Source organism: Ornithodoros turicata, chromosome 1 (genome assembly GCF_037126465.1).
Source record: "Ornithodoros turicata isolate Travis chromosome 1, ASM3712646v1, whole genome shotgun sequence".
Taxonomy (NCBI): domain Eukaryota; kingdom Metazoa; phylum Arthropoda; class Arachnida; order Ixodida; family Argasidae; genus Ornithodoros; species Ornithodoros turicata.
The window spans coordinates 63,583,654-63,604,094 of NC_088201.1; the positions used below are offsets into that span (position 1 = coordinate 63,583,654).

General features: G+C 45.9%; 2 protein-coding genes across 2 annotated transcripts in view; both read right to left on the reverse strand.

Moving 5' to 3' along the window:
* LOC135399705 (uncharacterized) overlaps positions 1 to 20,441 on the reverse strand; it is a 60,847-nt gene that overhangs the window by 28,804 nt on the left and 11,602 nt on the right. The gene's annotated exons all lie outside the window — the stretch shown is intronic.
* LOC135399152 (uncharacterized) lies at positions 139 to 1,119 on the reverse strand. Its single transcript, XM_064630933.1, has one exon. The coding sequence runs from the start codon at positions 1,117 to 1,119 to the stop codon at positions 139 to 141; it is 981 nt and encodes a 326-aa protein (XP_064487003.1).

The window sequence follows — 20,441 nt, forward strand, 5'->3', positions numbered from 1 at the left end:
TCTGGGGGTACGGTTGCTGTCAAGCTGCCTCTGCAGCTTTTTTGCTGTACCTCCCTTTTCCCTTGGAAATAAATACGAAAGTAAAAAAAAAAAATCCTAAATCTCTTTACTTCTCGAATCATGCGCTCGACATGAATTCTAATGAATGAAAGATGAAAGCCTCAGAACATCAGTTATTTCATGAATTCTAAGGTGCACAATTTTTGTTGTTTCTGTGACTTCTTCAGAATACACCTGTTCCCTTCCACCCAAGAACAGAGGGATGTTCAAGTCCACACCAATATTTTCGAGGTCATCCTTTATGAGAAAGCCCCTATCGGCCATTACAGAGTCACCCTTGTCCAGCACGCTGTAGGGGCCGCTATTCCTGGTGATAGCTTTGTCTGACAGCCTGCCGGGAGCCAAATCTGACACGAATGTTATCATTCCGTTAGGAGCAATCCCAATTAAGCCTTTAGCTGTGTTGTGATTTTTGTAGCTGGAGTATGTGTCGCTCTGCGTTCTGAAGTGGCTTGGTGTCTCTATAAAGAGCTCGGTGCAATCTAAAATTACTCTGGTGGTTGGATACAATTTAACAAAAGCTTCTGGCATGAAACGGTCTACTGTTAAGCGACTGGGCCAAACTGGCACTTGCTCCAGATAACTCGCCAAGAACTGTACCCAGAAAGTGCACATCTTGCTCACCGTGCTCGGGGATAATCCGTACCTGTATGCTAAACCTTCCTCAAGCAGGCCAACGCGAAGTCTGCTTAGGACTAGGACTAGCTGTTGTGGCAGGGTTAACGTAGTCGGTCGCCCACATTCATTTTTGGCTACACCTTTCTCAACAACTCGAACAAAAATGAGGAATCTATCAGGACTCGAAAAGCCTGTGTAAAATTTCAACATCTTCTCATCGGCCAGCATTGCATCAAAGGAAGGTGCCTTTGCTGTGTGACATTTCAGTAGCTCAGTTTGTTGAGAAGCCACCTTTGCTTCCAGGACACAAATTTTACTCTCAAGCACAGATGTAGCTGCCTTCATCTTGGTAATCTCAGCTTGCAAAACCGCATTCGCTGCAATGACCTCCTCCATACGCCGCCTATAATCTGCAATGGCTTCTTTTGCACATCCTTGCATACTGTACCCATGCTCAGGCAGTCTGCAAAGCAAAGCAATAGGCACTGGTGCATTTAAAATATTTCGCAGAACATTGCACACTTTAATATGATCCGCCTCCATAGTCTATTTTACCGAACGGTGTGCATGACAACACTTGCACAATGTAAAAAACGCGGCATAGAAAACAGCAGTTGATATGCATGTATGCTGATTGATTGACTGATGAGTTGTATGAACATCTGTACCGAAATCACAGTTGTGCTCCCTATACTCAAGGTAGCCACCAACCTGGAAAACTTGGAGAACGGCGAATTGTCAGGAAATTTTAACATGATTGGAAAATTCAGGAAATTGTAAAGTGTCAAACTGCTGATAAAAGTTACGGAAGACTACTAATTCTGACTTGCCACAGCGCCCCTACCTATGACACACATCGTTGTGTGCACTTTTATCATTGATCTTTCCTGCGGATGAGTGGAACGTCAACATCAAGAAGGTCAAACAGGACAAGGACAATGATTTTGCTAAGTAAGGCATGTCCCTGCTCATGGGAAGAGTCAGTGAGAGGGTAGGGACAGCGGGGCCAATGAGGGACCAAGCCAATGGGTTTTTTGAAGTGGAGGAACCGGAATAGGGAATATGTGCAGACCCCTTGGTTACTTCAATGGCGTATCGCTGACGCAGATATATTCAGCAAAATCGTGCTTTGTCTGCATTAAGTAAGTTGGTGAGCTTTGTGGGTGGCCTGAGATGTAAAATGACGGTACGTTATGCTGTGATGATCAGGAAGTATTGTTGAAATTGTCAGGGAGAAAAGTCAGCGAATTTATGCAGTAGGAATTGGCAGGACCGTTCCGACCTTGCACTCTTGAAAAATGTTGCACAAGCAGTAGCGTACCGTGACTTAGTGGCAGCTGGTTGGTGGGCTGTTTCATTGGGGCTTGAGTCTGCTCAGTAAGTGAAGGTGACTTGCCAATGGTCAACATGGCTCCAACAGTGAGGTCATGGCAAGTGAGGTTTATTTCTGCAGACTGGGGCATCCTGCAAGCACTGCAGACATTGTTTGATTATCATTCAAAATACAATTCCACACCATTTCCAATTGTTTCCCCTTGTATAAAACCATTCAACCACTAACAATTGAGCAGTAGAAGCCTTGGTCAAGGTGTGATATTGCAAAATGCCACAGATAAATAACTGATATTTTGGAAAATATTGGAAATGCTAATTGTGGGAAATGTACAATATATCGCCTGCATGGGGCTGTTATTTTCATTATGTGATAAAGTTTCAGGTTAACAATGTTCATAGCAAATTAGAATAGCAGTGGAAGGTGAGATCCTTACTAGTGAGGTCACCATTGTCGAATGTAAGTTGCAAAGGGCTGTCTTCTCCACAGGAGATATTCAGCCCACCAGCTTCGTTCTGGCCATTTCTGGTATCTTCGCATGAGGAACTCATCTTCGTGCTCTTATTCCTTGGCACAGCTGGAGGTGGGTAATGAACATGTAAAAAGTTGCATTGTTCATATACGCGAGCATACCATTCATTTCACGAGGAAATTCCTTCCATGGGAAAAACCGCGGGAGTTTGTCCATGTAACCCTTCCTCTCCGACGCATTAAAATGGATGCGGCAGATCCTACTGTGCTTAGTCGGCTGCCAAAGAGAAAACTTCCCACCCTGCCCTGTAAACAGAAGCAGCTAAATTTCGAAACACATGACAATTAGCAAGTGCGTTCAACAGCAAGTCACTCACCCTTTCGATTTACTCTCTTAACCCATATTAACTGGGTCGCCCGATCACTGGGAAACTTTTGCCAGGAGACATGCCTGTCCCAAGCCATGTTATTGTTGCAGCCAGTGACACAGCAACGTGTTCCTCCTTTACCACGACGTGTGTTCTCATTCGAGACAACGCTGTCTGCTTGTGCTGAGGCTGAATGTCACAACGAACACTGTCACTGTGCATAGGAGAACACGAAAACGAGCCGCCCCGGCGAAGTCTGACACTTCCCTTCCTCGAGCGTCCCTTCATTTTGTTCGCTGTCGCAATTCATGACAAACTCGCATTGCAGGCAGTCATAAGTTTCTTGAAATGCTCAAATCTATCCCTTAGTTCGTTACGAAGGAACAGCACCATAACAACTATCATCATAGCCGCCGGACAAGCGCGATCGCCATCTTGAATTGCTAAGAACGTGGCGCCCAGCGTGCACTGCGCGGATTCGCGACGCATCATGGGATTTGTTCAGGTCGTCTATTGCATTTAGTGTTCTCACGCTTCTGAAATGGAGCTACCTCGTGCATACGCTGTGCCATGTCGGCAAGAACATAAATCAGATTGCCTTTATTTTTTAAACTGACCCTTCAGTGCTTCATGTGACTGCGAGAATGGTATCCCCTAAACAATAGCCAATAAGAATGATGTTGTTGCAACCTGCAGACCTAAATATGTAGAGAAGAAGTGCGAGATGCTTGCAGAAAACCAGTTTTGAGAAAGATTGAGACCGTTTTGCGCTTTATTTCCAAGTTTTCCCATTTAGTACGCGGGGACGTTCAATCACAACTCGCAGACGACGGTGGTTCTCCTCCATGGCCACGACCGCTAAAAGCACGTTCGTGATTGGCTACGACCGTTGAAAACACGATCCTGATTGGCTGACTCTTAATTATTACGTCACATCAAGGAGCGCGCAGGCTTTCTGTATCTAGGTGGTGTTTGCTCAAGCATGTATAAGCGGCGCGTGAGCTGCGAAGAAAAAAAACAAAGAAACAAGGCACGGAGCCTCCTCAATACGTCACGCAAGAATCGTGTCGGCCGTCTGTGGCTGGCTCTGTCCGACTGTTTTTTTTTTTTTTTTTGTAAATTCGATTGCAAAGCTATGACGCATCGCAGAGCGAAAATATTTTGCATTGTGACTCCTGGTAGACAGCTTGACAGATGAAGCAGGATTTCGAGAGAGGTTAAATGTCACCTCATTACACCTTTAAATGTGAGCGTTATCATTTAACCCCAATCATTCTTCAAATGTTTTTTTCCTTCTAGCCGCCATAGAATGGAATAGTCTGCCACATGAAATAATCATCCAACATGAACCTGAAATCTTTCCGCTAAACTTATCCCAATTGCCGTATCTAACTTTATTTTTCTACCAGCCCTGTCTTGTCCCACTTTGATACCCTTCGACCAGCTCCCGTGGCATAGTGGTTAGAGTGATCGCCTTCCACGCCGAGACTGGGAGGTGGCACGGGTTCGAATCCTGTCACCGGCTGTGCTGTCTGAGGTTTTCCCTGGGTTTTCCGAAGACTTTCTAGACGAATGTCGGCACAGTTCCCCTTGAAGTCGGCCCAGGACGCATACTAACCCCCCTGTCCCCCACTCCTTCCTGCTGTCCTCTCTTCATCTGTCCACGTCTATACGCCGCTCATAGCCACAGTTGCTTCGCGGCGCTAACACAAAAAAATAAAAATAAAAAATAAAAAAAGAAGATACCCTTCGTACCACCAACCATCATCTAGCTCGATTAATCACTCCCTCAAAGCAGATATACACCCACATTTACGTACGACACTGTTTGGGTCAGCTGTAGTCTTGCCAAGTGTGGGAAATTTCCCTAGATCTAGGGGATTTGACGTCTGTGAAAAAAGAATTTCCTCGAAATCTAGAGAATTTTACTGTGGTGACACTTGTACCGAAAATTTTCTGATATAAAATTTTTCCTGGCTCAAGCAAAGGAAAAACGTAACCACAGAAGGACTTCGGCTGATCGCTGATATCATTTCGTCCCGTAATTTTTCCAAGCACCGACGGCAGGTACTTCAAGATCGGCGCCCCTATGTGCTCCGCACATCCACTCTCGGACAGGGAACCACGATTTTGTTTTCCTTTCCGCTTGCCGCCTCTCACCATGTCGCCCTCTCATGCTCGTTTTTTTCTCGAAGAGAAACTGTTATGAAGTGTTCAGTGTACCATGAAATCACGACGTAAATACAACTTTCTCACACATTTATTCGTATTTTTCGTGGTGACTGGCTTGTCACCACAGGACAAGGTCGCGCCTAGGTGATATTGTTTACTTGTATTTGTTCTGGACACCGTCGCCCATAATTCAATGAGTATACGAGCCGCCGCCGGACAAAACTTGCAGTCTAGGGAAATCTGGGGAATTTTTCGTCCAATCCGGGGGAAAATGGGAATGTAGGTTGGCAACACTGGTCAGCTGGTACCAAGCTCGTGATTAGATTTATTAGATTAGCGGATGCCTATCGTTTAGGCTTCGGTTACATGTTTTATCATGCACTGTCTGTAAATAACCTACGTATGTCGCGGCCTGCCTTTTGTCTGCTCGTACTGCTACTGTTCCTTAGAGGGCCGTAAACAGGCCGCCAAGCATTTCACAAATAATAGTACTCCATGAAAGAACGCGGGTCATAATACCCAAATATACATTTCGTTGGGCTCGTGCCAGCTCAGTGGCCCATATAAACGCTTTCAAAGATGAGTAACCCGCACGCCTCTCTCCACCACGTATACGTCGCATGGCTACGTAGCCTTTTTTTTTTGGGGGGGGGGGGGGGGGGGGGGCGAGCTCCACGCTCTCGAAGGACGTGGAGCTCACGGCTGGAGGTGTAACGGATTATCAGCTGTGAGGCGGAGTGCTTCTATGTTTGTGGAACTACATTTCGCGCTCGGCGGTTCTGAAATTCAGCGTCATGACATCTGCAACATCTCCGGGTGGACTGAGCAATACTGAGCGCATAATTCAACAATAACTGGGCTGCTATCATATGACGGGATTGGAACCCGGGTACCTCCCAGTCACCACGTGACATGGCCAGCACGTTAACCACTGAGCCACGCGAGCTGATGACGCAATGCCGCGTGGCTCAAACCATTCGACGATGCCGAAGATGACCCTTCGCGCACCTGAGACTCCAGAACTGTAGCGCAGGATATTCATTCGCGCTCGCGGTGTGCTGCGTGCTACTGCGCGGAAAACGTAGTGCACGAGTGATATCTAAATTGAACGCACTTCTTTTCAGTTTGGGGTTGTGGCTCTTTAGATTTTGAATAGAATAAAACTCACATTCATCTAGTCAATTTGCGCAAGCGAAATAAAATCATACGTGGAACACTTGATCGTAATTTGTGAGGAAAGCGCCACGTCAAAATGACGTAAAGTTAGAGCGCATGGCGGAGCTAAAAAGCGAAAGAGCGCAGTGAATATTTCATCCGTATGCAAGCGCCTTTTGGTTTTGAGCGCTAGTAATTGCAAGGAGCTTTGACTGCTTAAGTTGCAATAATATAACGCAGAGAAATACGCACCTTGTGTACCCGTTTACGGCCCCTTTAATTATGTCTCCTCATTTTCCCTTTGTGTTGCTTCCCACTCCCTCCATGTGATGCCCTTTTGGCCTGTGGGGTAAATAAATAAATAAATAAATAAAGAGTTAATTAATGAATTTCATGTAATTAGTCATCTTGTAGTCAGATACTCTCTTCCAGAGGATGTCCGCTTGGTCGTATAACTCAACTGCAAAAACCACATCTATGCTGCACTCATACGTTTTTTAATACAAAATCTGTAAGGGATAATCCAAACACCCTGTTTATAGGACAATTCCAGCTTTAAACGCCATAAAAGGAGGTGAACGTTTTCGATTGTTGGAACAATGTTTATTTGAGTGAGTAAATCATGTGTCCAAGATGCAGGAGGGCACAGAGCACTCCGCCGATCTGAAACATAAGGTGGTACGCTTAGAGGAACGCGCATTTAAGTTGGTTGCGTTTTGTGATAAAAAATGCGATAATTTGAAGATAGGGAAAGTGACTGAGAAGTAACTGAATGTAAGAATGAAGTATACGTGTCAGTAGCGAGTTTTAGTACATCGGAAGGCGTTCACGATGACAGTTCCGAAAACATGATTAGCCAATCACCTTCTTGCTTTGGAGCGAGTGACATCACATTGTTAAGCTTTGATTTGATAACATCCTTTATCGACCATGATGGAAAGTAATTTTTCCGAGGCTGGATCGTAAAACGGGACAAACACAACGCAAACATATATGGCAGCCGTCGAAAAAGCCAGCAGCGGCAGAATTTGAACCACGCATCTCTCGATTACCGGTCGAGCGCCTTTACTACTTCGACCACGCTGACATCAGCTTGCCGACGACTTGGTCGGGACCTCATTTGGCTGACGGGATACACATTCACTCGCACATTCTCTCTTACAGTTCTCCTTTCACACAGACATTCATACGGCACAAGTACGAGGAACAGTATCTGGTGAACATGATGGAAAGTAATTGTTCTGGGGCTGATCGGTACTCGAGAGGCACGTGGTTCAGATCCCCCCACTGTCTGGCGTTTTCGACGTCTGCCATATTTCAACTGTTCCTTTATCGTATTGTTTTCGTAGAATTCTTCGGATGCACTAAATATGCCGTGATGTTACACGTAAGATTTGTCTGCGTATGGTTCCGATGCACTAAAACTCGCTATTGTCTTCAACACGATAAGGGCGCTATCTGGTAATATTAGTATGACGTCATACTAATATTACCAGATAGCGCCCTTATCGTGTTCGCAAACCGCAAACCTTATTCGCAAGCGATCAGCTTTTCCTATGTTCCTTTGTCTATAACTTTTGAGGAACTTGAGGACACGGTGCATCGAACCCTGACCTTCGCTCCTAGCATCATATCCTAGACTGAAAAGACCTAGACCTGAAAAGACCTAAACTGAAAAGACTATACAGGATCCTATAAGACCCATATAGGTTTTACAGGAACCTATATAATTTCCGTGTAGGTCAATATGGGATCCTATACGAGCCCATGCGGGAGTTATGTAGAGTCCCACATCGGTCATGTAGAACCATGTAGGAGTCATAAGGGTCCTATATTGAGCATGTAGGAGTTGTACAGGATTTTATTCCGGTCACGTGGGAGTTATATGGGGTCCTATGTGCAGGTCATGCAGGAGTCATAAGGGTCCTATATTGAGCATGTAGGAGTTGTACAGGATTTTATTCCGGTCACGTGGGAGTTATATGGGGTCCTATGTGCAGGTCATGCAGGAGTCATATTGGGTCCTATATTGAGCATGTAGGAGTTGTACAGGATTTTATTCCGGTCACGTGGGAGTTATATGGGGTCCTATGTGCAGGTCATGCAGGAGTCATAAGGGTCCTATATTGAGCATGTAGGAGTTGTACAGGATTTTATTCCGGTCACGTGGGAGTTATATGGGGTCCTATGTGCAGGTCATGCAGGAGTCATAAGGGTCCTATATTGAGCATGTAGGAGTTGTACAGGATTTTATTCCGGTCACGTGGGAGTTATATGGGGTCCTATGTGCAGGTCATGCAGGAGTCATAAGGGTCCTATATTGAGCATGTAGGAGTTGTACAGGATTTTATTCCGGTCACGTGGGAGTTATATGGGGTCCTATGTGCAGGTCATGCAGGAGTCATATTGGGTCCTATACTGGCCACACAGAAGTTTTAATAGTGTCCTATGCCGACGAGTTATGAGTCCCTGAAAACCTGAAACAAGTCAGAACGTGTAGCAACACATTCAGCCCTCTGCAAATGAATAAATTTTTAATGTTTAAAAAAAACTGATGCTGCATTCATTTTTGGAACATGCATAGAGTTATGTCAATTATTGGTCGACCAAACATCAAACATACCATAATTCGTGCATTCCTCGACAGGCCCACATTTGGCATATCACAATACTTGAATACTATTTACATCAGATATGCACAGGGATTTCGACTGAGCAGTGAACACCCACTTGAGGTGGCGGTTGATACCCTGCGGTTGGACACCTTCCGATGGCGGTTGAACCCCATCGAGCGACACCGCGCTCGATGGGTTTCCTGGTCTAATATCGCGGTCTGCAACGGTCCTATCCGAACGCAGTTTGCTGTGACGTATTCTTCGTTACTCTCCCTTCATGTGCACGCTCACGGCTTGTGAGAAACCCTATCGGTAGTCGAGATATTTGGATATTCTGGGCCTCCGTCAGCACTTCTGACACATTCGGAGCGCCGTAACTCCCGCCCTTTCGTCGGATGGACGCCAAAATTTACATCCTAGTAGGTCTCATATCGCTCTACGATCGGTCAAATCACACCACGGGCCGGTCTTTAGCTTTTCGAAAGTTGTGGGCAGACACGCGTTCGTAACTTTGGGGCCCTTTACGGAAGAAATCCCGCGTTGTATATACTGTTCAGTTTTGGGGAACCTACTGTTCTCGGCGTAATGTATGTGGCAAAATTTACCGCAGCTCTCTGACGTTAGCGGTTCTCGATTTATCGGTCTCCGTGTTCATACCCCTCCCAATACATGGGAATGACGGCCGTTTCTTCCTAGAACCGCTCCTATTGCAGCCACATAGGTGTGAGTGACACGGTTTTGAAGGTCTCGACCGCTGCGTGCGGCGTTCCGTTCTCCAGATATCGACTTTGGATTTTGCAGCACCGGCGTGTCTGGGTAACGCCGTAGGGAAACGTTTCTTACTGTTCAGTGCCATAACTTGCTTACCCACGTCCGATTTACTCGAAATTGTGGATGCGCGTTCCTTGTTTCCAGCGGTTACGACGTTATTCCCGAAATTCCTGAGGCTAACCTCCGTTACCCGACCTTTGCCCCCGATTTTAGGTTCGAACCCAGCGGCATATCCGAGCCTCCGTCGAATATACTCGAGAACGCCGAACGCGTAGAAACTTGCGGCACCGTTCTATCTCTCTCCGTTCTCGAGTTAAGCCCTATGGCAACAGCGGCTCCTTATACAAGGGGGCGGTGGCATTTCTTCGGATATCAGTTGTTTTTTGGCGTAGGAAGGTGATTGAGGTCTTGTTTTGACGGGGAAAAGGTCCTCTTTCCGAAAGCTTTCGCCCCGTCTTTGCACGACATTCCATACTCTGGATTGCGCGAAGAGCGCCGCGACAGGTGGCGCTTTCGGACTCGGAGCGGAGCGCTTCTGGCGGGCGCTTCCCTGCTCATTCGGCGTCAACCCTCGGTACTGTTCAGACGCGTATGGGCAGTTCTCCCGTTCGGGACTCGTGTCTCGCTGTGGCTGTGTTTTTGTGCCCTAATAGGGCACAAAAACATGATAATATGTTGAATATGACATTCAACAGTCCGCGACACGACATAAGAAGTCGAAAGCAGTCGTGTCGTGTCGAGTCGTCGTTTCCGGATGTCGCCGACATACGGTCCGTCTCCGGATGTCGCCGACATACGGTCACACTGCCGCAACACGACAACAAAATCAGTGTCGTAAAACTTGCTTCGTCAGTGTGACTGAAGAACCTATTCAACAGTCGGATGACACGTGCCGTACGACCATGTCGTATGATGTTCAAACTGTTCAAACATCTATGATCACCGCTCGCTAAAGCTAAGCTCGCTAAGGCACATTCTCCGCCATTGTGTTTCATTTTGGGGGAGAAACACGTCAATTTACGTTTTTCTTCGCTGTCTTCGATATCCGTTGCGATCCTCCAATGCAAGCTTGCGCATCAAATTCTCATAACAGCCGAGACGCTTGCGGTGCGGTAGCCATGGTCGCGACCAAATTCGCTTCCCCTCAGGCTCGTCGTCACGGCTGTAGGGATCAAACGATATTTTCAAAATATCAATATGTATCGGTAAAAATATCAATATTCACATCGATATGGATATCAATCTTATACCCCTGTCCCCCTGTCACACGGCAAACCGAATGTCATTCCCAGCTAATGACAATCGCACCGAATGTCATTCGTTTGTCTTACATCGAGCTACACGAAAAACAGAATGTCATTCGAAAATGATGTCAGTGTCGTTGATATGCTAGTGTGTTTGATACCTCCCTACTATAAGGGTACGCTATCGGTGCGAGTGAAAGCGAATGAGTTCCCCAAACTCATTCGCTGGGCGAATATCATTCGCATGTATTGCCATTTGATTTCACCGTGTGACACGAAACGAATGTCATTCAGTGCGAATATCATTCACTGGGAATGACATTCAATTTGCCGTGTGACAGGGGTATTGCATCGATATAGATATACCGGGTGTCCCAGAAAACGTGTCACTGAATTATAATAAAAAAACTACACCACCTGGAGTCATTAGGTCAACGCTATTTTTTCTTACTGGGTTTTTGCCACCTCCTCATGTGAATGTCGTGTGACGTAAGTTTAATTATGTAAATTTTTGCGAGCTTAAGTCGGAAATTTGCCTAGTAAAGGTCACTTTTTTACTCCACCAATGTGAAGAGCGTGTCTAGTTTACTCAAATTAATAATAATTGACAGGGATGTTCAGGAGCTCTCCCATCGGAAAAAATAGCCGAACATCATGCTCTACGGAGGTCGCACAGAATAGCGCACGATGAATTTTTCAGCGCAATCTGTGTCAGTCCGACGAAAGGAGGTTGGAAACCCAGCCCACCCCGACATCGCAGAAAGAGATAAAACAGGCATGGCTTATCACGTTCGACTTTCGCTAGGATAATGCTTTCCCTCTCGCAATTTTAGGAACAGTTACTTTTTCTACTATCACTCTGGGTGCGTTCCAAAACCTACTCGAGTCAACTCGGGAGTAGCGCTCTACCCGAAGCGCCGTTCCAAAACCGGGTCGAGTAACTCGATGACGTCACTACCCGCGTTCCAAAACAAGGTAGAGTAAGGAGAGAGTTAACTCGATTCAACTCTCCTCCGAAGGCCGGTCAGTGAAGGTTCGCCCGAGTAATGACGTCATGCTTTTGTCGTCTGCTGTTTTCCGCGAAAGCGCGCCATCGAAACCAGCTGAACGTGTGGTTGTCAAAAAGCCTCGACCTCCACGACGGGTTATCAATACACAACTGGACACCGAAATGGCAACACTCTTCCTATGCGGATTGTGCGACATGGTTTTTGAGGACCAGGCGAACACCCAAACACATATGAGCCGGATACATTTTCTAGGACAAAATGAGTCTCGCTGGTGCGCTTTTCTATTTTGTCTCCATGTACGTTGCTTTTCCATTATCTATTTAGCATGTGTTCACTAACAGCTGCCCTGCAATGTTTCACTGCCTTGTAGTCACGTGGTCCTTGTAAAGGTGGAGCTCTATGTGAAACGTTCAAAACTATATTAGGAGCAAGGGCTATTACTGTCCAGCATTATTATTATTATTACTTTTGTGTGCGTGTGTTGGAAATGGGATTTTAAATGAAATTTTACTTTTCTTCCTTTACCTTCACAGTTGTAAGATGGTTTGTCGGTACGTTCGTGTGAACAGGTTTCAGATAAAATATGTACTACCATAGGCGCAGGCTAGCTGGTGGATAAATGCTTGGGTGGAACTTGGCTAAATTCTGAGCTGTGGAAGGAAGGGACAACACGACAGAACTCTGTCACGAATTTCCCGTCTTTTCGCCCAAGCTCAGACTTCTTTCAAGATAAATGAAGCATGAGGCGTTTGCGCGCTCCGCGATACGTGTGCTATCAGAACCGCTTCATCGCGCTCTGATTACATCCCAAGCAGCACGATGTACTGAAAGTCGAGTGCAATGGGGGTGGACGGTACGTGTCTTATCAACTTTATTTAGTTTCACGAGTCTGTTCAAGGCCTTCCACCTACCCCTCCACCCCTATTGCACTTGACTTTCAGTACATTGTGCTGCCTGGGATGTTTTGTTTCAGCCGTTCAGCTCACATTCGACTCCGACGCCACGGACATTTCCGTGACCCAAACCACGTCCGCACCACTACCTCAGTTCCAGGATTCCAACCAGCAGCTTCCACCTTTTGTATTTTTCATCTTCTGTCGTCATGGTGTTACCATTTCTCTTATTTTTTTATTTCTTTTGACTACGAAATGCAACGGGATGTATCCACTATATGCATTTGGGGTAGCTAATGGTACGTGAAAACTCCCATCCCACAAAAAATTAACAAATAAATCACGACAATGTCAGTTGCTTTTCCCTTTCATTCTCCAATAGAGTGGCTTAAGAATAATTCTGCAGTGTCTTGGAAGAAATAGTACCAGACAAGGAATGTCTGAATGTAACTGCAACAAGTAACTATACATACACGAAGTGCTGAAAAAGCCAAATGCCCACTGGGCCGACAAGACAGAGTGCAACTATGTCTGATGGGGCATGGTGACTCCCGTAAACAGCTCACAATACATTCCCAGTCGTCGTTATCGTCGTCTCTGTAAAATAAATCTGACGCGCGCGAGATGAGAGCGGTGATGACACCGGCCTCCATCTTAACTCGGTCGGTGTCCCCCATGCGTTCCCAAAGCTACTCGACCGGGCGCGTACTCTGTGGTCACATGGTACAACTCGGTCATGTGACCTACTCGACTCGAGGGTTTGTTTTGGAACGCACCCTCTGTGGGCTGGCTTCGGAACCTCCTTTCGTCGCACTGCGAGCGATTGCGCTCAGAAAGACATCGCGCGTTATGGTCCGGTGCTCCGAAAAGCATGATATTCGGCTATTTTTTCCGATGGGATAGCTCGTGAATATCACTGCCAATTATCATGAATTTGAGTGAATTGGGCACGATCTTCATATTGGTGGGGTAAAAAAGTGACCTTCCCTTGGCAAATTTCCGAGTTCAGTTCGCAAATATTTGCATAATTAAACTTGGGGTACATGACATTACCTTTACAAGGTGGCAAAAACCTAACAAGAACAAATGCCGTTGACCGCATGATTCTAGGTGGCGTAGTTTTTTTATTATAATTCAATGACACGTTTTCTGGGACACCCTGCATATATCGATATTACATCGATACAGATAACGATGTGCATGCTGATAGAAATAGCTGTAATTCGTCGGCTTCTGCGCCGGAATAGGATATGAAAAAAGGAAAGGGTCAACGAGTTTATTAACTAAACTTGAAGGCTTTGCCCCTCTCTCCCTCTTAATTTGGTTTTGCGACATTTCCTGTAAAAATGTGATGCACGTTAGGGGAAAAACTTCGTCAGTTTCTAAAAGCCCGTGGATCGTCCAGGGCTTCACTTCGTGCCGAGCGACGCATTGGAATGTGCAGAACGAGTTCACCGAGCGTGCAACGTACACGGCAATCAAAACAGAGGATATTCTGTTGCTGCCGTGACTCCGTCTGCGCAAATATCCACTTCTCGAAGAACAAAGAAGAAGGAGGCAGGCAAGTTGGTGCGGATCCGAAGAGGGCGATATCCTCTACACTCATCTAAATTCTTGCACTAGTTATTCGTCAATATTTCTGTGACGATAATTGAGGGCGTATCCTCATTGGGCCTCGTAATGCACGTTGTTCGTCGCCACCGCCAACAGCGAGCCGATCCTGCCATTACCGCCACCCCCAATTTTCATCACGTGCCTCAGCGGTAATACGCATGAAAGACAACTAAACAAGTACTATTTTTTTTAAATTGTTCAAGTACTGGCGTGACAGCTTTTCAAACATCGATATTTCTTTCAAAATTATTGATATATCGATATAAATATCGCTATTTTAGTCGATTTTATCGTTTATTGTTTTACGATGTTGATATTTATCGATATCGAAAATTTCGAAAGTTCTGCATCACTACACTGCTGTCAACAGCAAGATGAATTGAAAGCGTGGCAAAAGAAGCGTACGCCTCTGCCTCCACCATTTGCATTCGCCATACAGTGTCGGGTGTCTCTCGGGTGCCCGGGCCCAGCCAGTGTGACTCGCGAAACGACAGGACACCTGCCGAGAGGTGTTGTAAACTGCGTGCGACTCAACTTGTCGCAGAGTGATGTCGTGTTCAGAGCTGACGTGTCTCGCCGGTGTGATTTGATATGCGACACGACAGGACACTGAAAATCCGGCTGTCGCATCCTGTCATGTCCTCTCGTGTCGCACCAGTGTGACATGCCCCTTAGTGATGCCTGGACGAGTCTCTGTGTATGTACCTTGGAAGATACGTCCAGAAGCCGTTGGATTCCGTGAATTGAAGGTTAGTTGTGTGCCTGCAGCGCCATTCCTATTGAAAAACAATACGCATGGAAATTATCCGGGACCCATACATACAGGATTATTGAACATGGGGCTTATGGGTCATATGGGGTAGATAGGTTATATGCACCATATGGCCACTCATATGACCCGTCCGACCCATACGGGAATCTCCATATCCAATAATCCCGTATTAATGGGAAAATAGACGGGTTGTCCCAAATGGAAAGTTGTAGCGCAAGGAACGGAGCACGTGGACTCAGATTTTAGAATACGTCGGACGTTGGGTAAGCTGGTTACGGTACTCAACAGCGGGAAGCGTTTCGGTGCTGCTTTAGTCAGACACGTCGGGGCCGAAATTCCGAAGCCGATATCAGCATGCCCAGCAATTCGGGACAAAACGTAAAGCAGGCTTCACCTGATACTGCTCCCATAGAAGCCATGTATTAGGAATAGAAAAGCGCGTGCAGCACGTTCCGTTCTTACCGCTTTGCATTCGTTCTCTAGTGGGACGTTGCCTGTGTCATAGCGAAACATTTAGTGCAAGTTTCGTTAACGAATATTGGGGTCTTCGAGGTTCCATTTTGGTTCCAAATTTCTGACCTGTAAAGTAGGCTTCACCAGATGCACTGAAGCGCTGGTTGAAGCCCTCTACCTGGTGAGTTAGCGCAAATACTCCATGTATTTTGCAAGAAACGCGTGAGCAATTGAACGTTCTGTACGGCATTTCAAACACGCTACAAGACAGATAAGTTCGCATAATTTGTTGCGCATGCAAACAAGCAAAAAAATCTCTTGCTGTCACGAGACTCTTGCTTCGATGCACGGAGCTTGTGAGGAGGTCTGAGGCCAGTGGCGCGCAGGCAAGGAATATCGTGGTATGAGCGGTGGTAAACAAGAACAGATGCCAACATTAGAGCACTAAGTTGATTCCTTTCGCCTGGTAAAGCATGCATCATCTACCTACCGCCACGGGATGCGCGTATTGAAAATCAAAGAGCGCGTGTAGTGCGTTGTTTTTCTTATAGTGATGCTTCTAAATGCATATTTGCGGGTGAATATTGTCAGGTTCCTTTGGGGTCTCTCCTGCGTCGACTCCTCCTCAATGTGGCTTTCACCCCACAATTCCAGTGCATGATCAGATGCTGGAACACAAGCCTCTGCTCAACCTGCGGTGTCGTTGTGAACTCTGAGCACATTCTTATGGAACGTGCACTCTACTGCCCGCAAAGGCGGATTCTGTGTGATGAGCTTGCCCCTATCAGCAAGACACCACTTAATTTAGCTGCACTCATTGTCCCCGTGAAGATCCTGTGCTCCATCGTCGGGTTCTTCACCTGTTCATGGACTTCCTGTCGTCCACTGGATTGCTCCAGTCGCTCTAATTCTTTCTCGTATTTTCATTCATCCTCCTCATATAATGTTTCACGTGCAATGTGGTAGGGTACCGCACCGCCGCGGTGAAACACTCCATCTCATAGTCATCATTTATTGTTGTTGTTGTTGTCCCTTGAGGTTCCAAACTTTCCAGTTCGGCTTGTTGAGGGAGCTTCACTTGGGAGCCCCAATCTGGATGGTTCCTCTGCACAATTCCGCATGAACTTCGCGTGCTCCAAATACCGCTAATAATCTTAATGCGCAAATAATGCAATACATTCAAACGATAATGGTAACATCCCAGTTACGAACATCGGATTCGAAAGTCTCGAAAGTACAGAATCTGCCATCTTTCTTCTTTATGATTCGTCCTTGAAACAGCTGATTTATGCAGCGATATTTGCGTATAGATGATTTTTTGTTCGCGCTACTTGACTACGCGTGTTGCGGATCGTTTTTTCTCACTTTGATTGGTAACATATAGGGTAAGGTGGGGCAAGATGAGACACGGGCAAAGACGCGACATTCTTTACTCGACGCCGCCTGTCTCAGAGACGCGTTGCTGCATGCTCTTGAAACTTTACTTATGTGCGGCTCTACATGTCCGGTTTATTGCACGTGGGAATTGTACGTACTGGTGTATGCGTTTAGGAGAAAAATATCGGTTACTTCTGACTGGAATGTAAAGACCCGACAAAAAGGCGCGATTTTCTGTAGTCCGTTTGTTGCAATCAGTGCGGCAGCGTTTCGCAGCCTTTTCTGTCAATGGAAGTTCACCATCCCGTTTTTTTTATTCATTCTTCTAGATACGTATATACAAAATATGGGCACTCTTGGTTATTCACTGTTGAACAGAAAAAATAATGCGTCCGATGACATGCACGGGGCAAGACGCGACAATTTAATGTAATTTTAATTGAATGCAATTTCAATTTCATGTGATTTAAAAGCTGATAAGTCAACTATTAGGTGGCTTTATGCCTGTTCCTCAGGGATTTCTTTTGTGGATATTGTGTAGTATTTTCCAGCAAATTTTCCTGTTTCCTAGGATATTTCCAGCAAAGCAGAAGCGCACACAAAAGCGAGTCACCAGCGACACGTCAGACGGGCCGTGCCCTGTTTGTAAAGGACGGTGGAGCAAAATAGCACCGGGTTGGGTGCGGTTTTATTGGACATTATATGTGGTTATGGTGGGCTCAGGGGATTGTGTAGGGGTCTACGGGCTTCACTTTGTCTGCATGAATTGCAAAAACTAATTTGTGTAGTTCATTACCACGGCGTGTCTCATCTTGCCCCACGCGATGCCTCGTCTTGCCCAGAGGGTTGGGGCAAAATGAGACAATCTGCGTTTTTAAATTTCTTGTTCTGTAATTATATTAGACCGGCTACATTCGTTCTCCATTTACAGGTCAGAAGTTGTAGAACCCGGAGAATGTGTCTATGGCTAGTTTTCTTGAAAAACACGAAAAATAAAAATTTCACGTTAAATTGCAAATTTCTGTCTCATTTTGCCCCATTACCCAATATATATTTCTGTGCTAGCTACCGTGGCATAGTGGTTAGAATTACTCATTTCCACGCAGAGACTGGGAGGTGACGAGGGTTCGAGTCCTGGCACCGGCTGTGTTGTCTGAGGTTCTCTCTGGCTTTTCGGGCAGACTTTCCAGACGATGTCTGCACAGTTCTCGCTGAAATCTGCCGAAGACGCATACTAACCCCCTATCCTTCCTGCTGTCCTCTCTGCATCTGTCCACGTCTGTACGCCGCTCATAGCTACATTTGCTTCGCGGCGCTAACACTGAACTTAAAAAAGAGCAATTGTTTGTGTCCTTTGTCGTCCAGTGTTTATCATCGCGTCTCTCTTTGTACAAGGTGGGAATTCTCCTGCTACCCGCAAAAGAAAAGAAAGAAGCAGAGCATTTCGTACATAGAATGTGCGCAATAGACTACCCGCTGTTTGCGAACAGTCTACGTCACACTGCCAAATGTCGCGACCGTCGTTGGCAAAATAAAGCGACGTGGGTTGGCAGCTGCCGACCACATGAGTTGTTTCCGATAATGGATGCCATTGCAAGGAGGAGATACCAAGGAAAACTTCATGTGCGAGGCAGAACTACCCTGACCTCACCTCACCAAAACGCGAAAACCACGACGTTAAACGACGGCGACAACCACGTGTGCTTGCTTTGCCAAAGATCCACTCTTTCCCAGTTTCATGATATCTTGGTATGACGTGCCGCTGCGGGGGTCTATTGGTACAGCTTGGGATAAACGTTTACGGAACACGGCGCTGACGTATTTCTTCATCGGAGCGGCGCTCTTCTAACTATCAGGAGGAGATCGAATAAGAAACGGGTGACCAGCTATTCTCTGAGTGTGTGTGTGCGCCCGCTCTGGTTTGTTGCTGGGCTGTCGCTCCAATGGAGAAATGCAACACCACGGTGTGCCGTGAACTGGTGTCCTAAGCTGCACATCAAGCGGAAAACCAACTAACTGTCCAGCAGCGGAGCATAATTCGTAAAAATGAACGTCAATTCCCTTTGCTGAGTATCGCACTGCAGCGCACAGTTCCAGCAATTTTCGTTTAAACATTTACGCACATAAAGGTAACATCATGACGCTTTTACAGCATCCTGCTGTATCCGATGAAGAAGCTCCACGAGTGTATGCAACGTGTTGTGATCGAACCACGTTATCTTTACTTCACCAGTAAAATATCAATCAGAAAACATACAACGCCCTGGTAGAATTATCGCTTATCGCTACTTCAGAGCACTGATCTCGATTGTAAAAGGCTGGATCGCGGATAGGGAGCGCGATCGTGCGGCAACCGGCCGCCATCTTACTGTACCCAAAACAGTCGCCGCAGCGATCATGACAACTTCTTGCAATTACGGTCGTACCAACCGTACCGGCAATGATACCGGGCCGAAATTTCTACAGGTGAGTCATTCTTTATCAAGGTATAAATAGGCGTCCATTCTGTACATTTATTTGACAATTATGAAGTGTTTTTTTGTCCAAAACCAGCACTGGGTGCAAGTTGTTTGATCGCTCTTCCGAGGTTCAATCGAACCCACTTGCATTTTACCCGCCGGCAAATACAGTTTGAGTGCATAACATGCTGGAGATAACATGTTACACTACACTGATAGTGGTGTCATCAATATGTGCGAGCACTCGAGCGCTTTTCTGCATGCATTGCTAGCACGGTACCAAGTGTTCTCTACGGAAGCAAGTGCACAGTCATTTCTTTGAACCACCTTCGCGTATAAGTTCAGTATTACGTCATAATAAGACCAAGATAGTCACCCTTTTTCTTGTATTGGTATTATTTTGTGCCTTGGTTTGATTTGTGACAAAGAATCCTACGTAACGGTGGTGTGGTGTGACTTGGATACCGCCTTTGTGTCTGAGCTATGTTGTCAGCTTGTTGCGATAATAATAATTTGTATCTTGTCGTGTTATTTGCAGCAGTGTGGTCCCTCAATACAGGTTTCCTCACGGGGGCTACCCGGAGGATCGTCTGTGTCATCGAGCATCACCTGTGTCATCGTCTGATGCGATCGAGCTTACAGATAAGTATCATGTTCCTCATTCACGGGTTCCTACTGTACGGGGAGGAAGCACCCCAGTGCACGCACTGTGGTGATCCTCTCTCAATTTTGTACATTCTCTTTACATGTTCACATCATGGAACACATCACTTCAAAGAGCTTTATATACACCTTAGACCCCTTCAGCCAGCATTGTGTCTTAGTGATGAAGCTATAATTTCTTTTACAACAGCGTTTAAACGTTGAAATTTTTAAAAGATATCAAGATTGTAAACCCTGTTTTAAACTGATGTTTTAAACATTTATGCGATGCTTTTACTAAACAACATATTTATTTTTAACTAGTTGCAACCTAACAAATGTTCTCTCCTTCACAGCTGCCTCGACATACGCAAGAAATGGGTGCAAAACCTGAGCAGTGCAAAACCTGAGCAG